This window comes from Bufo bufo, chromosome 1, assembly GCF_905171765.1.
Source record: "Bufo bufo chromosome 1, aBufBuf1.1, whole genome shotgun sequence".
NCBI lineage: Eukaryota > Metazoa > Chordata > Amphibia > Anura > Bufonidae > Bufo > Bufo bufo.
Genome location: NC_053389.1, coordinates 683,315,687 through 683,337,710, shown reverse-complemented (window position 1 = coordinate 683,337,710; position 22,024 = coordinate 683,315,687). Strand labels below are relative to the sequence as shown.

The 22,024-nt window shown below is 41.7% G+C and overlaps 1 protein-coding gene across 1 annotated transcript in view; it reads right to left on the bottom strand.

Annotated features, from left to right (window-relative positions):
- Positions 1–3,015: 3,015 nt before the first annotated feature.
- LOC120986744 (gonadotropin-releasing hormone II receptor-like) overlaps positions 3,016–22,024 on the bottom strand; it is a 38,381-nt gene continuing 19,372 nt past the window's right edge. Inside the window, exons 2-3 of the mRNA XM_040415461.1 lie at positions 8,704–8,908; positions 3,016–3,491 (exon numbers count right to left, since the gene is read on the bottom strand). Coding sequence (XP_040271395.1) covers positions 3,016–3,491; positions 8,704–8,908 — 681 coding nt within the window. The remainder of the gene's footprint in view (positions 3,492–8,703; positions 8,909–22,024) is intronic.

Sequence of the window (22,024 nt, the reverse complement as noted above, 5' to 3'; positions counted from 1 at the left end):
ACTGCCAAAAGGTTCAGGGGGAATGGCATTACCTGACTTACGGTCATATAACTTGGCCGGCCTATTAAGACACGGTATTGATTGGATTTTCGGATCCAACTTCTACACTAACACACAGTTGGAGTCTCAATTAGCTAGACCATGGTCCTTGGGAGCACTTCTCCACACAAAATTCTCCGCTCTACCTCTTGTGGCCAAGCAAAGCACTCTGTTGACAGACACTATTGCGGCCTGGAAGGGGGTGCGGAAAATTTTCAAGCTCCCATTCATGGTTTCAAAGTTTATGCCAGTCTGGGGACACCCGGAATTCCCTGCAGGCATCGAAGCAAAACACTTTGAATCATGGAGGCGAGGTGGTGTGAGGAGGGTTCAAGACTTCTGGGATAGACAAACTAATACCTATTTGTCTTTCACTGAGTTACAAATTAGATTCCCACAAGTCAAACCACAGCACTTTCTGGCACATGCTCAGCTGATGAGCTTTCTCAAACCTAGAGTGAAAAACATGAATGGGGAGTTTTCTGTCAATGCTTTTGATCGTTTGGTGGGAGATGGTTCCAAAAAAAGATCACTTTCAGATCTATATTATGAGTTGCGGGATAGCAAGCAAAAGTGTCTGGCTGACAAGGTTTTTTCCCATTGGAAAAAAATATTCCCCTCACTGGATGCAGATACGTTAGTACTTCAAGGATGGAATATAGTCAATAAAGTGATAATTAACCAAGTCTGGAGGGAATCCCATTTTAGATTTATCCATAAGGCTATCTATGGGTTCCAATTCTCTTCACCCCTCCTATCCTCAGATAGGTTAACTAGATGCCCTAAATGTCACTTGGACAAATCTGATCTGAGCCATGGAATGTGGTCCTGTCCAGCCTCTCAGAAATTTTGGAAGCTAGTTAGATCTCAGATTAAAAGGTATTTGAAAATCTCAATTCCTTTGTCTCCTGATTTGATGCTTTTCCATGCCCAGGCGAATGGGACCAGTGTACAACCAGTTATCCACATCTTACTACTGGCAGCCAAACGCTGTATCCTTAAACATTGGCTCAAACCTCAATTACCATCAATGATGGAGGTCCTCAACCATGCTAAGCTTTGCCTGGATATGGAGAAGGTTGAAGCGGAACAAATGGGGGAGCGATTCATAAACTCCTTTTTCAGGAGATGGGAGTCTTTTATAGGAGTGGTATATTCAGACAGGGATATGCGCACTTTAATGACCCCATTCATTCTGTCAGAATGGTACTTAAAGAAAAAATTAAGCCAAGCCTTGGGGAGACTTCAGATTGACTGATAGCAATGTTAGCGCATTGGAGAAGTAGAGAGAGAGGGGGGGGGGTAAAATGTTTTCCCAGTTGGGGGAAAGGAGGGGGGAGGGTAGAGGAATTGAATGTATTATATTGTACTGTTTATGAATATTGTGCATATTGTCACTTTTGTGGAGACGAAAAAAGTTGTATTGATGCTGTACAATTGTCTTGCTTGAAAATAATTGGAAAACTTAATAAAAATTATGTTTAAAAAAAAAAAAATAGCATTTGCACCTTTGTCAGCTGTTTGCAGCAGTGATCAGCCATATTCCTACATATGTTTGTCCTCGACCATACTAAAAGTGATACACAGTATATCCAAACTTCATCAATAAAGGATATACATAAATGGTCTCATCTACCAATTGCATTTTAAAATGTGGCTAAATATCATTCTTTAGCTTTCTTTGTTTGTATTGTTTTGGAATCATTCAATGGTTCATATCTAGTTAATATCATTTTGTGTTTGACCAGCTCTATGTGCACCCAGACCTTGGAGAATCTGCAATTGTGCTATACATTGCAATGTTATATTATTTTTCTGCACTCCAGGGCACAGTTGGCAATGGTTGGCCAGAACAGGGCTAACCATGCAGTTCCTCCCCTTTTGGTAGTTATGGGGTGGTCCAGCTTCCTGCTAAGAGGGGAGTTCGAGTCCAGAGAGAGCGGACTTAGGAAGCACACGACAGAGCTCCTACTCTAAGGGCCCGTAACCAGTTCTCCCATGAGACCTTCACTCCAGGAAGGGTGCCAGATGCAAGAACATTGCTTTAACAAAATGTCAGAGTACCTAGACAGCAGAATGATCTACAAAATCACCAGACCCTGATGCAGGTGAGTGACTATGGCTTGAACACCCATCACCTAAACCACTGCCAGGCCAGTCAAACACCAAGCCTGTATCTCACCGTGGACACCTTTATCCACAAGTGCCTGAAAGTGCCATTTTATTGCCACACAACTAACCACCATACTCCATCACCTGGTGACAGAATATACACTTTATACCTACTATTGTAGTAAAGAGAAACTTTTATATGTTTACTTCTGGCCGGATTCTTCAAATCACCTTTTCACTGGACCGAACCCCAGGAAGCAACAGTCTGAGAGAGTACACCATAACACAACATCTCATCAGGGCCACTACCACATCCATCCTCTGCACTGGATACTTAGGGGCTCACTGCATATGTATTATATAATTAATTTTTTCGATGTTTTGAAGGACCTTATTAAAAAAAAACTGTTAATTAAATAAAGTTCATGTGGCTTTTGATGAATCACAGCTATGAGAACAGAAAAGTGACTTCAGATGAAGGGATAATTAATTGACAGCATAACACAACTGGGTATGTGTATTGGTGCATCAAGCAATACAATGCAATACTTGAAAATTACATTTACTAATGTAACATATAAGCCAGCTGACAACATTCTTGTCAACATTTCTCTACATGCAAAATCAAAACCTTAAAATGAATTTCACATAAACCATTTAGCTATTTTAAAAAAGCAGGATTTGTACAAAATGTGTTTTGCTGGTTTGTCTTCACAAGTAGGCTGCATCTACTGGGAGAACAGAGGACACCATCTCTCTACAAGACTATTTACTAATAGCATGCTGTAGGGCATGATTTAATTAATGTTTATCACACATCCAAGTGTTCTGGTAAATCAGAGTTTCAGTATATCCTTAGTGATCTCAGGGGCAGCTGCTGCCAAGGCCATTTGTCCTCAAGTCCAAGTTGTTTGAATAGCCATTGTAAGACTGAAACACTTGCATCTCCTGGTTCAAAACGATCATCTTTTTAGCACGAAAAGATGACATTGAGCAGCGAAATGACCCCGTAACAGAGGAGCTTGTGTCAGTGTCTGATGTCCTTCTTCTTCCACAATAGCGCTGAAGGTTTTTCCGAAAGTGTATTGTAAAAAGTCCATAAGTGATGGGATCTAGACAAGCATTGATAAGGCCAAAGATGAAGAGAATGTGTGTGAGGGACTGAGAAACCTTCTCTTCCATGGTCTCAGGATAGAACCAGTACCACAAGCCCAGGAGATAGTAAGGGGTCCAGCAGATGATGAAGGAGCTAACAATTACTATGCTCATCTTTAGAGTCCTCATCCGTGCTTTGGGTATGTTATTCTTGGAGCGTCGGAGGTAAACCTCTTTAGAAGACACTAGAATAAAATAAAAAACATTTTGTTCTTATATTTCTGAGATACCTATTACCTAATCTTACAAATGTAATTGGGCGCAGTGTCAGAATTGGGCAATATGAACCAAACAGTGAAATTAATTTGTAGAGTGGGCCCTCAATCTATTAACATTTCCACAAATTACATTTTAAATAAAACTGTTATCGGTGTGTAGACTTCTCATATATCATTAATACATTCTATATATTATTTGTGAATTTACCTAAAACAGTACACATATTGCATCATTTACTTAGTGGCCCCTAGAAGCAGGTGATTGGGTTCTCTTCTGCTTGAATTTTGGAGCCTATTATTTTGTTCGGTACCACTAATTGTTCCTTCTATTTGGGCACCTTTCGATGCCTTTAGGTAAAACATTACTATTCTGTTTGATTACTATGAACTCTAGGATTGTATGAACTCAAATCTCATTGGAAGCCCTTGGTTGTGGGGTATATAATATTTATACTACGCAATGCACCCTTGTGCAGAATCAGTCTATGGGCTCCTTGCTTTTCTCATAGGTCTCTGCTGTCCATGCTGATAGGACAGTGTCAGAGCTGTGACATTCAGTCCTCCTTTAGCACTGAGTGCGGATGACCGCCCTTTTGGTTATGCATAGCCATGTTTGCATATCAGGCACCTGAACTAAGGGTCCTGCTATTTAGGGAATGGGAGGAATGAAAGTTACCACCAGTAGAATCAGTGGAGCAGCACCAAGTAAGAGAGAGGCAGAGATTTAAATTAAAGGTCCTCTTTATCTGTATCTGCTTCCCAAGGATCAATGTTCCATCTATTTCTTAATAGGAGAAGCTTCCCTATACTCCTTCCTGGACCTTTCAAATAGTTACAATTAAGAAGTTCATTGACTTTGGAGTGTGGTTATAAGAAACAACTCCCACTGTGATCTCGATCTTCAGTATGAAAATTACAGTAGATCCTGCTTTTGAAAGCAGAAGAAAACTGTATACCAAATGACTGAGCTATGAACAGAAAGATGTCACACGGTTCATGCACGCGATGATTCAGTTCTCATTGAAGAGGTACAAATGCTTTAAAGGGGTTGTCTCATCATAGACAATGAGGGCATATCGCTAGGATATGCCCTCATTGTCTTATAGGTGCAGGTCCTACCGCTGGGACCCGCACCTATATCGGGAACGGATCCCAGCAAGGTGGTGGCTGGAGGACTCCGGTCCGGCCCCCACCAAGCTGGCTCCCCATAGACGTGAATGGGAAAGCACCGAGCATGACTGGCTATCGCTCCCATTCACCTCTATGGGCTCAACGGAAATAGCTGAGCCAGCGCACTGCTATTTTCGCCGGCCCAATAGAAAATGAAAAGAGGGCGGCTACACATGCGCAGTGCGCCCTCTTTCACTTTCGGGGCTCCGTTCTCTATATAGGTGCAGGTTCCAGCGGTGAGACCCACTCCTATAAGACAATGGGGACATATCCTAGCGCTATGCCCCCGTTGTCTGTCATGAGAAAACCCCTTTAAGTGCCTATCTGTCATATCAGTGCAGCAGAAGTGTAAGGTCAATAAAGAGACATATCTAAAATCTGTTCATCTTTTTATATAGATTTAATTTGTCAAAGTGGATGCAATTTACCAAGAGTGGAGTTATTGTTCAGAAGTGAAGCAAGTGAACTATCGACAATCTTACACACTTAATCGCAATCAAACTTTCAAAGTGTGCAGTTTACCCCTCCAATAATAAAAACCTTGGAGTGAAAATAATATTAGACTGTTAGGTAAATGAAATCTCTGCACAAAGTCCATTCTTATTGCTCTTTTTGATCTCATGCTATATGTGAATATAATACAGCATAAAATATCGCTCTGTGCCTGCAAAAATGTTATTTTTTACAACAGTATGTACACAAAAAATCTGCGATATCCTGTGTTTTCCTCGCAGCCTAATATTTTATTATTCAAGCATTATAGAAGATGTAGATCTAAATGTGTGAAATTTATCAAAACTGCAGCAAAGGAAAAATGGCTTAGTTGCGCCTAGCAGCCAATCAGATTCCACCTTTCATTATTCAAAGCTCCTTTTTAAAATGAAAGGCTCAATCTTTGTCAGCTTTCCTTTTGATAAATTTCACCTTGTAGGGAAGATTTATCAAAACTGGTGTAAAGCACAACTGGCTTAGTTGCCCATAGCAACCAATCAGATTCCACCTTTCATTTTTCAGAGCTCCTTTGGAAAATGAAAGTAGGAATTTGATTGGTTGCTATGGGCAACTAAGCCCGTTTTCATTTACACGAGTTTTGATAAATCTTCCCCAATTTGTTTATCTTCTATGATGCTTTAATCTGAATACTAAAACATCTGGATCAATTAGCAGGATAACAGACTGAACTGGATGGACAGATGTCTTTTTTCAGCCTTATAAACTATGTTACTATGTTACTATCATATTAGGCACTGAGGCCCAAATAGAACATATATTTTAGACATCCAGCTAGACTGTCCCGAATTTCAGTCTCTGTGCCATGGTCGGGGACAGCTGCTGTTTGTCTTAACTTCAACTGTATCTGTGTCCTCAACTGTATCTGTGTCCTCAACTGTATCTGTGTCCTCAACTGTATCTGTGTCCTCAACTGTATCTGTGTCAGCTCTCTGCTCCACCATTCCCCTGCCATCAATAGTCCAGCATAGGTAGGCAAGATGCAGTGACATCATTGCGCCTGCAGCACTAAGCCACAGACAGCACACACCACGGGAACGTGGAGTAGGTGAGTATTCAGTCTGGAGTAGGGGCGTTGCTAGGTTAAAACATTCGGGGCCTGGGCCCCTGATGTTTTGTCCCAGGCCCCGAATATACTGCCTGCCTGCTAGAGCCTTGCAAGAGCTGAAGGACCTGTGATGTCATCACACTCCATGTGATCAGTTCTAAATGCAGTAGCTGAAAAGGACCTGCGATGATGTCACCATCATGTGACCAGTGCAGTAGAGGACGGCTCAGCAGTGAAGAGAAGTCCTGGGAAGAAGCTGTGGTGAGGTAAGTGAAGGGGTAGATTACTTTGAAAGGCAGAGCAATGTTGGGAGTTGTAGTTATTTAACTGGGACTGTATGTTAGGGCTGAAATTTACGTGGGACAGTGGGGTGGAGTGATGTTATTTACATGGGAATGAATATTGAGGTGTGATGTTATTTACATGGTACTGTATGTTGAAGGTGGCTGGGGAGGGGGTGATATTATTAACGTGGGACTGTATTTTGGAGGGGGCTGTAGATAGAGAGGGATGTTATTTACATGGGACTGTATATTGGAGGGGGCTGGAGAGATGGTGTGATGGTATTTACATGGGACTCTATGGCGAAGGAGGGAAATAATATTATTTACATGGAACTGTATGGTGGAGGGGCTGAGGATTTAAACGGAGGAATATAACTACAGGGGGCACTGCAGGGGGCATTATAAATACTGGGGCACTTCAGGGTGAGCATTATAACAGTATGGGGTATTATAAATACTGGGGGCACTATGGGGACATTTTAAATCCAGGGGACATTAAGCGTTCTTATTACTACTGGGGGCTCTATAGGAGGGACTTATAGATCCACATTATTTCTATTAAGAGCATTATGATGGGCATTATTACTACTGAGGGGTCTGTAGAGACCTTTATTACCACTGGGATAACAATAGGGGGGCCTTATTTCTACTAGGGGCTCTGTAAGGACATTATTAATACCAGAGCGCTCTTCTACAAATGGAGGCACTATCACTGTTGGGGGAAGTATTACTAATGAGGGCATTCTAGAAGGAAATTACTATTGGTGGGACTATGAGGAGTACTATTACTATGGGGGTCACTCATTTTTCTTCAGGATAGTATTTGGGGGTAGAGAAAAGTGAGGAAGTTAACATGTCTGTGTTTCACACTCTGCAGAGACGAGGCGCGGCTGAGAGAAGTTGTCCGGACCGAATGGAGAAGAATGATGACAGAGAAGATCTACATAAGAGGAGACGTCACCTGGGAGGCACTGGATATAAAAGGTACGTGCTGTCTTCAGTGCTAGTGTTTGCAGGGAGGGTTGGGGGGGTGATTGGTTGACTTCGAGATTTGGGGAATATTCATTGGGGCTTGGGCCCCGGATCTTTTGAGACCCTAGCAACGCCCCTGATCTGGAGGTAATAGAGGGACATCACTCTGTGTGGCGGACTTAAGTCAGCATAATACTGTGTGTAGACACTTAAGGAGCATTACTTTGTGTAGGGACCATTTAAGGGTACATCATACGGTGGGGGAGCAAGTATGGGGCCATGACACTGTGTTGGGGTTACTTAAGGAGGCAGCGTACTGTGTGGTGAACACAAAGGGATCATTCTGCTGTATTTGGGGCACTTATCGGAACATTCTATGGTAAGGGTGGCACTTTCAGTCACCGTAATGTGTGGGGGGCACTTGGGAACATCATTCTGTGTGGGGAGGCACTGTGGGGCATCATAATCTGTTGTGGGCACTAAAGTGGTATCTTACTATGTGGAAACACTAAAGGAGCATCAAAATGGGTCAGGGGCACTAAAGAAGCATCACACTGTGTGGGGGAGCTAAAAATGCATCATTACTTTTTGAGGGTCACTAAGGGGACATTGTGACCGTTTTGGGCCACTAAGGAGGCACCCTAACTGTGTGAAGGTCACCAAGTATTCTTCATGAGCATGGGGCATTGTGTGGAAGCATTAAGGAAACTGGGTGGGATTTTTCATGTATAGATAGGAAATTAACGGGTTGAGGCATGAGGTTTCTGCAATGCTATATCTACATTCTGAAACATTGAGACATTTTAGTTTTTTTTATGCCATTGTGGTTTTCCACTATAGACATGTATGGCATATACACAGGAGAACGGTCACAGTGGTGTCAGCTGTTTCTGTAACTGTTATAGAACTGAATGTGAACAATTGCACACATGCATGGCCAACTCTTGACTCCACCTCCACCTGTTGCTGAGGTCATCATACCAGGTGGAACAAGAGTTTGGGGGCTACTGTTCTCACAATTGACAGTGCTCTGTGGATACGGATAGATGCAGAAAACCCCTTTAATTTTGCTAGAACCAGAGCAAACAGAATAAATTTAAACTAGGGCCTCAAGATCTTTAAATAGGAAATAATGAAGAAACGTCATACATTTTAGCTTATAACGTTAATGTTCTCCTCTCAGCATAGTACTCACGTGTTTCCTTGCTCATGCGCTTGGAGATCTCCAGTAGAATTCTTGAGTAACAGGATATCATGATCAGAAGAGGAAGCAGGAAGAGACACACGAAGCTCACCATGTTGTAGGTGGTTTCCTGCCAGTGCTCCTGGAAACTACCTCTGGTGGTGCACTGCGTGAAGTTCTGTGGTTCAGTGATTGTTACAGTATGAAACAGAAAGAGCTGAAAGTAAAAGGGAAAGTGACAAATGACTTGTTTGATCTGTAATACAAACCTACTGGAAAAAGAGCTCCAAAAGACAAGAAGTCCAAAAGAAAAGAAGTACCCTTTACAGCAAAAACACTCAATGTTGGGTTGGGACAAGGGGTAGGTGACAAGGCAGACACCTAGGTATATCCCCTGTTTAGGAAGAACTGAATGCATTTCACATAGGACCTGCCACCTCTCCTGACATGTCTGATTTAGTACATACAGTACAGTACATATCCCATGTAATGACAATTCTGGAGTATCTATTCTTATGACTATGTCGTGCTATTCCTCAATTATTCCTGCAGATTTGCTAAACACTTGTAAAGCTCCCACTCATCTCTGTTAACTTCTACTTACATCTACAGCTTTAAAGGGGTATTTTGGTTAAGGTATATGAAGACATCCCCTATCCAAAGGTCCTACCACTGAGACCCCCCCCCCCCCCACACCATGAAAACGGGGACCCTATACCTCATGGAGCCGCCTGAAATGAACAGAGTGGCAAGTTGGGCATGCGCTCAGCCACACAATTAATTTCTATGGGGTTTAAGGTGATAGCCAAGCCCTCTACTCTGCTGTCTCCAAAATTCCCCTAGAAATAAATTGAGTGGTTGTGTGCATGTCCACAGGGTACAGGGTCCCTGTTCTTGTAATAGGTGGAGGTCCTACCACTGGGGCTCCCATTGATCGTGAGAATGGAGGCCCTGTATTTTGTGGAGCCTCCCACAATGAGCAGAGCAGCTGGCTGAGCATGCACTCAGCCACTTCATTAGGTTCCATGGGAGTGTCCGAGTTAGAAGAGTAATGTGAATACGGGATAACTTCATGTAACCAGAATACCCCTTTAACTTTAGATTGACTTGTCATTTCATAGAGCAGAGCATACAGGATCTTTTGCTAAACTGCTGCCTTTCACAAATACCATTACAGACTTGATTTTCAATATCTGCCAGGGTGGCTTGGTTGATTTAGAGAGTTCCATACAGCGTGCCACAAATCAATTGATATCTACACCAAGCAGCCATATGATGAGCTTAGACAGGAATGACACATGGTTTGGAGAAGAATTGAAGAATGGTAGAAAACACTGAGAACATAATGAATCCTCTGGGTTCTGTATATTAATACTGTCAGTGCGGTGCGGAGAGGCAGGCATCCCCGGACAATCATGTGTTCCCTGCACTGGATTGCTGTACAACCACTTTACATTTTGATCAGGCATTCATGACTCCCACACACCTTATACAATGGCAGCAGGGGTTTCATTTTTTTTAAAAACCCCATTCTTTTTCGTAGGAACGAATGAAAGATTTTCCTAGAACGGTTATAAACATCGGAGAACAGTGCTATAATCATAGAGTGCTGCCCTATGTAAAATGAACTGACAGTTCTTCCCCAAAACATTTTTACTTTGTTTCAAAAGGATTGAAAATGGTTTTATTAACAGGGAAATTTTTTCAAAGAAAAGGTCTCACATGTTTGTAAGTCTGTAACAGAACAATAATGTGTTCTTTTTTTTGTAATTACTGCATTTATTAATTTTTAAAAACTTCCCTTGGTGGCCATATTGGAAGCAAACACTTATTTTATTGATGCTCTGTATAGACAGCACAGCAGAGTATGCATGCTTTATGGCAGCTGCAATGAATAGGATTTAAAGGGGACCTGTCACCACTCCTGACATGTCCTTTTAGTAAATAATTATATTGAAATGAGTTAGAATTCTGGAACATTTATTCTTATGACTATGTTTTGCCATTATTGTTCTATTGTTTATGGACAAAGGTCCAGAAGGGTGTTACCAGTTGGGGGGAGGGGGGTCCCTGCACAGTATGTCAACTGGCATCACCCATCTGTACCTTTATGTATATACTTCTAGCAGGAATAAGACAGCACAACATGGAGTTATAAGGAAAGATTATCCAGAATTGTAATTGCACGGGGAATTAAAGAAGCTACTAAAAACAGACAAATCAAGAGAGGTTATCTGTTCTCTTTATTTGTTCAGGGACCTATCACAGACTATTACAATCTCCAGTCCTATGTGTGTGTGTATAGTGTTACTATCCTGCTTTATCTAGGCCTCCTCTAGGTACTACAGATCTGTCATTAAATGCCCCATCATCAACTGACACTTTCTAGTCTCCACAGCAAAGCTGAGAAGCGAGCTGCAGACGGACTGGAAATGTCAGACTATTGTGTGTGCTCAAGTGGCAAGGGGGAAACTAGAATATTTTAACATTTCTTTCATTAGGATAAGGGGGGAAACTAACTCTCCTTAGGGAGAGAGCACCTTAATCAGTGTGAGGAGACTTATAGGGCATACATGCTCCTCTGGAATTCTGGGAGGGAAGAGATGCAAATGAGCTCCTAACAAGCTCTGCCTCTAATGCCACCAGATGTAAGGCAGCTATTCTATAAGTCAATATTCAGCTCTTAAAATAAGCCTTGATAGTCACATATATCCCCTTGTAAAAAAAAACAACAAAAAAAACATTAAATACAGAATTTGCAAATAAAAAGCTTTATTATAAAAAGCTGATTTAAATAATATATTTATTTCGGAATATTTTTTCCCCAATACACTGAAATAAGTCTTAAATATATTTATAGCTGGACGTTACCTTTTCCCTTGGGTGTTTCACTTCACAGCCCTACAGCGCTAATTGGACATATCCTTTAGGCCTCCTGCACACAAACGTTTTTTACCATTTACATTCAGTTTTTTGCATTCCGTATATGGACCGTATACGGACCCATTCATTTCAATGGATCCGCAAAAAAAAAAACAGAAGGTACTCCGTATGCCTTCCGTTTCTGTATTTACGTATTTCTGTTCCGTTCAAACATAGAACATGTCCTATTATTGCCCGCAAATCACGTTCCGTGGCTCCATTCAAGTCAATAGGTCTGCAAAAAAAAAAAACGGAATGCATCCGTATGTCTTCTGTATCCGTTCCATTTTTCTATTGAAAATTTTATGCCCAGCCCAATTTTTCTATGTACTTACTGTTTAAACATTATTGTATGCTTCCGTTTCCATTTGCGATCCGCAAAAAAAAACAGATCACAAACAGAAACCAAACGGCAAAACGGAACGGCAAAACGGAACGGAAGCGAAATGGAAACACTACTGAAGCAAACAAAAAGGAAAAACAGATCCGTTTAAAACGGACCGCAAAACCATACGGTCGTGTGCAGGAGGCCTTACAAGGAGAACGATAAGACTCAGCTATCATTGTATTCATACATCTGCAAGGGGAATTACACAGGAATGGAATAAAAATGCTCCATAAGTGTTTTTTTTCTATGAGGACTACAAGTATTTACAGTTGTAATCAAAATAATAGCAGTGTGTTTAAAAAAGTGAATAAAACTCAAAATCCTTCTAATAGCTTTTATTTCCTTACACACAAATGCATTGGGAACACTACACATTCTATTCCAAATCAAAACATGAAGAAAAATATATCAAATTTGTGTTGTTCCTCTAAACAAATTGAAGAAAAGTGAATATTAGACTGTTCAAAAAAATAGCAATGTTTGTATTCTTCTCTACAAACTCAAACATTCACTATATAAACTGAAAAATGTTTGAAGATTTTGCTTTCCTTTGAATCACTTAACTAATATTTAGTTGTATAACCACTTTTTCTGAGAACTGCTGTACATCTGTGTTGCATGGAGTCAACCAACTTCTGGCACCTGTGAACAGGTACTCCAGCCCAGGATGATTGGACTACATTCCACAGTTCTTCTCTATTTCTTGGTTTTGCCTCAGAAACTGCGTTTTTGATGTCACCCCACAAGTTTTCTATTGGATTAAAATCCGGGGATTGGGCTGACCACTCCATAACGTCAATCTTGTTGGTCTGGAACCAGATGTTGCACGTTTACTGGTGTGTTTGGGGTCGTTGTCTTGTTGGAACACCCATTTCAAGGGCATTTCCTCTTCAGCATAAGGCAGCAGGACCTCTTCAAGTATTCTGATGTATTCAAACTAATCCATGATCCCTAGTATGTGATAAATAGGCCCAACACCGTAGTATGAGAAACATCCCCATATCATGATGCTTGCGCCACCATGCTTCACTGTCTTCACAGTGTACTGTGAATTCAGTGTTTGGGGGTCATCTGACAAATTGTCTCCGGCCACTAGACCCAAAAAGAACAATCTTACTTTCATCAGTGCACAAAATGTTGAGCCATTTCTCTTTAGGCCAGTCAATGTGCTCTTTGGCAAATTGTAACCTCTTCCGCACATGTCTTTTTTTCAACAGTGGGACTTTGCTGGGGCTTCTTGCAGATAGCTTGGCTTCACATAGGCGTCTTCTAATTGTAACAGTACTCACAGGTAACTTTAGACCTTCTTTGATCTTCCTGGACCTGATTGTTGGTTGAGTCCTTGCCATTTTGTCTATTCTTCTATCGATTCGAATGGTAGTTTTTCACTTTCTTTCACGTCTTTCAGGTTTTGGTTGCCATTTTAAAGCATTTGAGATCATTTCAACTGAGCAGCCTATCATTTTCTGCACTTCTTTATATGTTTTCCCCTCTCCAATCAACTTTTTAATCAAGGTACTCTGTTCTTCTGAACAATTTCTGGAACAACCCATTTTCCTCAGAATTTCAGAGAGAAATGCACTGTAACCAGCATGTACATTTGCTGCCATCCTTCCTTAAATAAGGTCAATAATTGCCAGTTGTTTTTCAAAGAATGAATGACCTCACTCATTGAACTCCACACTGCTATTATTTTGAACATGCCCCTTACACAGAATCAGCAGCATGCATGGCATGACTGTTGGGTCTGTTGGATTTCTATTACTCTATTACACCTGCTAGTAAATTATTTTCCATGTAGAAATATCATTTCTACCAAAAACAGTGATTGATCAGGTTAGTGATGTCTGACTGCTATTTTTTTGAACACAACTGTAATATAAATACATGTCAGAAGAGATGACAGATACTCTTTAAAAACTACTGTGTAATGCCCACTAGTTTATAATTACAGCCATTAATTCCAGAGCTCTGTACATCAGAAAAAGGGTTTCAGTGCATAAGATTACACGAACAACTCGTAAAATGACTGAGTGACAGACTGGTACAGAGGAAGAAAGGACCCTGTTATAGCAAATCATGCATAACATGTACAGTATGTGTGTACAAATCTTTCTCTAAGTTAAATATATATATATATATATATATATATATATATATATATACAGTCGTGGCCAAAAGTTTTGAGAATGACACAAATATTAGTTTTCACAAAGTTTGCTGCTAAACTGCTTTTAGATCTTTGTTTCAGTTGTTTCTGTGATGTAGTGAAATATAATTACACGCACTTCATACGTGTATTTGCAGTGTTGGCCCTTCTTTTTCAGGACCTCTGCAATTCGACTGGGCATGCTCTCAATCAACTTCTGGGCCAATTCCTGACGGATAGCAACCCATTCTTTCATAATCACTTCTTGGAGTTTGTCAGAATTAGTGGGTTTTTGTTTGTCCACCCGCCTCTTGAGGATTGACCACAAGTTCTCAATGGGATTAAGATCTGGGGACTTTCCAGGCCATGGACCCAAAATGTCAACGTTTTGGTCCCCGAGCCACTTAGTTATCACTTTTGCCTTATGGCACGGTGCTCCATCGTGCTGGAAAATGCATTGTTCTTCACCAAACTGTTGTTGGATTGTTGGAAGAAGTTGCTGTTGGAGGGTGTCTTGGTACCATTCTTTATTCATGGCTGTGTTTTTGGGCAAAATTGTGAGTGAGCCCACTCCCTTGGATGAGAAGCAACCCCACACATGAATGGTCTCAGGATGCTTTACTGTTGGCATGACACAGGACTGATGGTAGCGCTCACCTTTTCTTCTCCGGACAAGCCTTTTTCCAGATGCCCCAAACAATCAGAAAAAGGCTTCATCGGAGAATATGACTTTGCCCCAGTCCTCAGCAGTCCATTCACCATACTTTCTGCAGAAGATCAATCTGTCCCTGATGTTTTTTTCGGAGAGAAGTGGCTTCTTTGCTGCCCTTCTTGACACAAGGCCATCTTCCAAAAGTCTTCGCCTCACTGTGCGTGCAGATGCGCTCACACCTGCCTGCTGCCATTCCTGAGCAAGCTCTGCACTGCTGGCACTCCGATCCCGCAGCTGAATCCTCTTTAGGAGACGATCCTGGCGCTTGCTGGACTTTCTTGGACGCCCTGAAGCCTTCTTAACAAGAATTGAACCTCTTTCCTTGAAGTACTTGATGATCCTATAAATTGTTGATTGAGGTGCAATCTTAGTAGCCACAATATCCTTGCCTGTGAAGCCATTTTTATGCAACGCAATGATGGCTGCACGCGTTTCTTTGCAGGTCATCATGGTTAACAATGGAAGAACAATGATTTCAAGCATCACCCTCCTTTTAACATGTCAAGTCTGCCATTTTAACCCAATCAGCCTGACATAATGATCTCCAGCCTTGTGCTCGTCAACATTCTCACCTGAGTTAACAAGACGATTACTGAAATGATCTCAGCAGGTCCTTTAATGACAGCAATGAAATGCAGTGGAAAGGTTTTTTTGGGATTAAGTTAATTTTCATGGCAAAGAAAGACTATGCAATTCATCTGATCACTCTTCATAACATTCTGGAGTATATGCAAATTGCTATTATAAAAACTTAAGCAGCAACTTTTCCAATTTCCAATATTTATGTAATTCTCAAAACTTTTGGCCACGACTGTATATATATATATATATATATATATATATATATATATATACAGGGAGTGCAGAATTATTAGGCAAGTTGTATTTTTGAGGATTAATTTTATTATTGAACAACAACCATTTTCTCAATGAACCCAAAAAACTCATTAATATCAAAGCTGAATATTTTTGGAAGTAGTTTTTAGTTTGTTTTTAGTTTTAGCTATTTTAGGGGGATATCTGTGTGTGCAGGTGACTATTACTGTGCATAATTATTAGGCAACTTAACAAAAAACAAATATATACCCATTTCAATTATTTATTTTTACCAGTGAAACCAATATAACATCTCAACATTAACAAATATACATACTATTTCTGACATTCAAAAACAAAACAAAAACAAATCAGTGACCAATATAGCCACCTTTCTTTGCAAGGACACTCAAAAGCCTGCCATCCATGGATTCTGTCAGTGTTTTGATCTGTTCACCATCAACATTGCGTGCAGCAGCAACCACAGCCTCCCAGACACTGTTCAGAGAGGTGTACTGTTTTCCCTCCTTGTAAATCTCACATTTGATGATGGACCACAGGTTCTCAATGGGGTTCAGATCAGGTGAACAAGGAGGCCATGTCATTAGATTTTCTTCTTTTATACCCTTTCTTGCCAGCCACGCTGTGGAGTACTTGGACGCATGTGATGGAGCATTGTCCTGCATGAAAATCATGTTTTTCTTGAAGGATGCAGACTTCTTCCTGTACCACTGCTTGAAGAAGGTGTCTTCCAGAAACTGGCAGTAGGACTGGGAGTTGAGCTTGACTCCATCCTCAACCCGAAAAGGCCCAACAAGCTCATCTTTGATGATACCAGCCCAAACCAGTACTCCACCTCCACCTTGCTGGCATCTGAGTCGGACTGGAGCTCTCTGCCCTTTACCAATCCAGCCACGGGCCCATCCATCTGGCCCATCAAGACTCACTCTCATTTCATCAGTCCATAAAACCTTAGAAAAATCAGTCTTGAGATATTTCTTGGCCCAGTCTTGACGTTTCAGCTTGTGTGTCTTGTTCAGTGGTGGTCGTCTTTCAGCCTTTCTTACCTTGGCCATGTCTCTGAGTATTGCACACCTTGTGCTTTTGGGCACTCCAGTGATGTTGCAGCTCTGAAATATGGCCAAACTGGTGGCAAGTGGCATCTTGGCAGCTGCACGCTTGACTTTTCTCAGTTCATGGGCAGTTATTTTGCGCCTTGGGTTTTCCACACGCTTCTTGCGACCCTGTTGACTATTTTGAATGAAACGCTTGATTGTTCGATGATCACGCTTCAGAAGCTTTGCAATTTTAAGAGTGCTGCATCCCTCTGCAAGATATCTCACTATTTTTGACTTTTCTGAGCCTGTCAAGTCCTTCTTTTGACCCATTTTGCCAAAGGAAAGGAAGTTGCCTAATAATTATGCACACCTAATATAGGGTGTTGATGTCATTAGACCACACCCCTTCTCATTACAGAGATGCACATCACCTAATATGCTTAATTGGTAGTAGGCTTTCGAGCCTATACAGCTTGGAGTAAGACAACATGCATAAAGAGGATGATGTGGTCAAAATACTCATTTGCCTAATAATTCTGCACGCAGTGTATATATATATATATATAGAGAGAGAGAGAGAGAAAGAGAGAGATGTGTATTATTGTATTATATGTATGTGTATGTATATATATTGTGACACAGTGAGAGGTTTGGTCTGGGAAAACAGGTATTTTCCTCCCAGCATGTTCTGCTGGTCTGATTTACAGCCAGGTGAGGTAAAATACCAGACCGAATTTTAAATGCCGGTCCGGGTTTTGGCAGCACCTGGTTGTCCTTAAATAGGCAGCTGGGCTCAGAAGCCATGTCTCTGTGTTGGTATCTTGGAGCCTTGTGTCTGGATGAAGGCTTGCTGCCATGGTGTGAATTACCACCAACACCGCAAGGTGACTTTTTGTTTGAATATGACTGCTTGTTTTGTCAGTTGCCTAAAGTGTAAATAAAACACTGAACTGTTTGATCCAAAGAACTTGTTGCCTCTATACTGCGTCCGCTAATCCTGTCTATCAGAGCGCGTCCCCTACAAAAAATATATATACACACACACACACAGAGCGAGTAAAAGAAAAAAAAGTAGAGTGTTTTTCACTGTGGAAAATGTTTCAGAGATGTCATTCATAAATACAGGGAGTGCAGAATTATTAGGCAAATGAGTATTTTGACCACATCATCCTCTTTATGCATGTTGTCTTACTCCAAGCTGTATAGGCTCGAAAGCCTACTACCAATTAAGCATATTAGGTGATGTGCATCTCTGTAATGAGAAGGGGTGTGGTCTAATGACATCAACACCCTATATTAGGTGTGCATAATTATTAGGCAACTTCCTTTCCTTTGGCAAAATGGGTCAAAAGAAGGACTTGACAGGCTCAGAAAAGTCAAAAATAGTGATATATCTTGCAGAGGGATGCAGCACTCTTAAAATTGCAAAGCTTCTGAAGCGTGATCATCAAACAATCAAGCGTTTCATTCAAAATAGTCAACAGGGTCGCAAGAAGCGTGTGGAAAAACCAAGGCGCAAAATAACTGCCCATGAACTGAGAAAAGTTAAGCGTGCAGCTGCCAAGATGCCACTTGCCACCAGTTTGGCCATATTTCAGAGCTGCAACATCACTGGAGTGCCCAAAAGCACAAGGTGTGCAATACTCAGAGACATGGCCAAGGTAAGAAAGGCTGAAAGACGACCACCACTGAACAAGACACACAAGCTGAAACCAGTGGCGTATCCAAGCTATGGCAGCCATGGCTAGTGCCATAGGCGCCAAGCGGGGGGGGGCGACAAAAAAAAAAATATCATGAAAAAAAAATTCCCACCCATTCTGCAGCCACCTCCTTTAGCCCCAGCGCTGGCGGCGGCACGCAAATTAACTTGGAAAGTACTTTTACCTTGGCTGGACAGTCTGGACTGAGGGCTGGCATGTAGGAGAAAGACAGGCGCCCCCATGATTTTCTATGAATGGGATCGCCCAGTCCGTCCGTGTATCTGCTAACTTGCAGAGGCTCCGCCTCCAGCTCCGCCTCAAGCTCCGCCTACCCTCCTCTGCGTATTGTAGCTTCATTTATCCAAGCGTGTCACTCGTGAGGTGACTCAGTCACCGTGACTGACTGCACTGAGGTGAAGTGAGGAGAAGAACTGTGAGAAGTTGGACGATTGGACCCCCAGCCAGGCAGCACTGCTAGTCTGCTACGGTACACACACACATCATGATCACACTGTATAATGATGTACTGACATTCTGCAATCTGCCAAGCACTGCAGGCAACCTAATAAATGTAACCTTGCTAAATACCTAATATAGTGCTGCTAAATATATGGAATAAATAAATTAGAATTATGCATAGATATCCTAAATAAAGTGATTTGTGCAAGTTGTACCTGCTGTTGCACAAATCACTTTATTTATATCTATGGCTATGCATAATTATAATTAATTTAATCCATATTGTGCAAGCACTATATTGGATGGGCTGCTTGCTTCTGTTTGAGACTGTCATGATGCCAGGCTTAGGCTATTGTCACACTGGGGCGTTGCGCTATTGGCGGTAAAGCGTCGCTATTTGAGCGGCGCTTTACTGTAGTTTTTGCGGCGCTATTCAGCCGCTAGCAGGGCGCCTCAAATATGCGGCTCGCAGGACTTTGAGCTTCCACTAGCTGCCCAAAAAGGGTTAAAACCGCCCGCAAAATGCAGCTTGCAGCGGTGCATTGCTGGCGGTTCGGCGGCGCTGCCCATTGATTTCAATGGGCAGTGGCGCTTTCGAATCAGTGTGTACACTGTTCCTACCCCCTCCTGGGAACTACATCTGTGTGGCAGGACGCTCTCTACGTGTTAGAGACATCAAGGAGATGTGAATTACTATGCGTGCTGCAATGCATACTGGGAAATGTAGTTCTTACATGAACGAGCGCCGCAAGCCAGGAAGTGAATGAGAGAACAGAAACTAGAACGCCGGAGGTGATATAGATGAAGGAATTTAATAAGTATTTACTCGTTTTTTAACAGAATCATTACACTATTCTGTTTTTCTACCTTACAAACATTAATTTTAGGCAACAAAAACTTTAATTGGAAGATTAAAGAGTTTGACTTGAAGATTTGTCAGCTGTTTTTTTTTTTGTTAAGGTTATCTGAAAGATGGGTTTAAAATATTTTGACAGGGGCGCAGTTTCAGTGCTTGCCATAGGCGCCATTTTCACTAGATACGCCTCTGGCTGAAACGTCAAGACTGGGCCAAGAAATATCTCAAGACTGATTTTTCTAAGGTTTTATGGACTGATGAAATGAGAGTGAGTCTTGATAGGCCAGATGGATGGGCCCGTGGCTGGATTGGTAAAGGGCAGAGAGCTCCAGTCCGACTCAGACGCCAGCAAGGTGGAGGTGGAGTACTGGTTTGGGCTGGTATCATCAAAGATGAGCTTGTGGGGCCTTTTCGGGTTGAGGATGGAGTCAAGCTCAACTCCCAGTCCTACTGCCAGTTTCTGGAAGACACCTTCTTCAAGCAGTGGTACAGGAAGAAGTCTGCATCCTTCAAGAAAAACATGATTTTAATGCAGGACAATGCTCCATCACACGCGTCCAAGTACTCCACAGCGTGGCTGGCAAGAAAGGGTATAAAAGAAGAAAATCTAATGACATGGCCTCCTTGTTCACCTGATCTGAACCCCATTGAGAACCTGTGGTCCATCATCAAATGTGAGATTTACAAGGAGGGAAAACAGTACACCTCTCTGCAGGGCTGTGGAGTCGGAGTCGGAGTCGAGGAGTCGGAGTCGGGGGAAATTTTGGGTACCTGGAGTCGGAGTCGGCAAACAATGCACCGACTCCGACTCCTACTAAATTTAGATTGGAATTTAAAAAAAAGGTTTAAATGTCCCAATTCACAAAAAGTTATAATTAATGACTTCTCTACTGTAAGAATAAAGACCAATGCATGCAGTGCCTCACGTAACCGCAAAACGAACACGTTAAGTGACCGTGAAGAAGCATGCTTTTCATGTGCTTCACTATATGGCACGCAACGCACAATTAGGAGCTGCAATACTTATACTTTCCATAGTGTTGTGTTCTGCTTTTACAGGGAATGCAGCGTCCATGTGTAACCTAGCCTCTCTCTGATAAGGGATTAAATAAATATGTTTTTTGCAGGACTAGAGAGTGAGACACTTGTATAAGTGAAGGGAATGGAGGGCCAATAGTTCAAGACTGAAGCTGTAAACCATTGGAAAAACTGCTGTTATTTAGCTAAGGCTATAAAAACTTGTAAACTCCGATTGTTAGCTTAAACTTTAAACATGACTATGGGATTCTACTAGGGAAATCATGTTTTAGAATAAATGCCCCTTCCTGGATCCTCCCACTGCCCTATCTTCAGCAGCAGATAAGCACACAAAGGAGAAAGCAGCTTCCCAGCCAGTAGTCCTGTGGTAGGTTGCGTTTCTTTCCCTCAAGGAATGTATAAAATACATTTGCATATTAATACAGAGGAGTCGGAGTCGGGGAGTCGGAGTCGGAGTCGGAAGTACATAAAACTGAGGAGTCGGAGTCGGAACATTTATCTACCGACTCCACAGCCCTGCCTCTCTGAACAGTGTCTGGGAGGCTGTGGTTGCTGCTGCACGCAATGTTGATGGTGAACAGATCAAAACACTGACAGAATCCATGGATGGCAGGCTTTTGAGTGTCCTTGCAAAGAAAGGTGGCTATATTGGTCACTGATTTGTTTTTGTTTTGTCTTTGAATGTCAGAAATGTATATTTGTGAATGTTGAGATGTTATATTGGTTTCACTGGTAAAAATAAATAATTGAAATGGGTATATATTTGTTTTTTGTTAAGTTGCCTAATAATTATGCACAGTAATAGTCACCTGCACACACAGATATCCCCCTAAAATAGCTAAAACTAAAAACAAACTAAAAACTACTTCCAAAAATATTCAGCTTTGATATTAATGAGTTTTTTGGGTTCATTGAAAACATGGTTGTTGTTCAATAATAAAATTAATCCTCAAAAATACAACTTGCCTAATAATTCTGCACTCCCTGTACATCAGAGCTGTATTAATGCAATTTTCTTTCTCATTTGAAGAAAGATTTGTTGCAGAGGAAATTATAAGGAAAACATCTATTAACCACCTCCCGTCCACACGTTGACTAAAAACGTCCGGGAGGTGGTTCTATATATCTGAATGGACGTTCTGGAACGTCCATTCAGAGATCGCAGCTACACGCTAATCGTGCAGCTGCAGATCGGGTTGCCCGCTGTCAGCAGGGCAACCCTTAGAGAAGGCAGG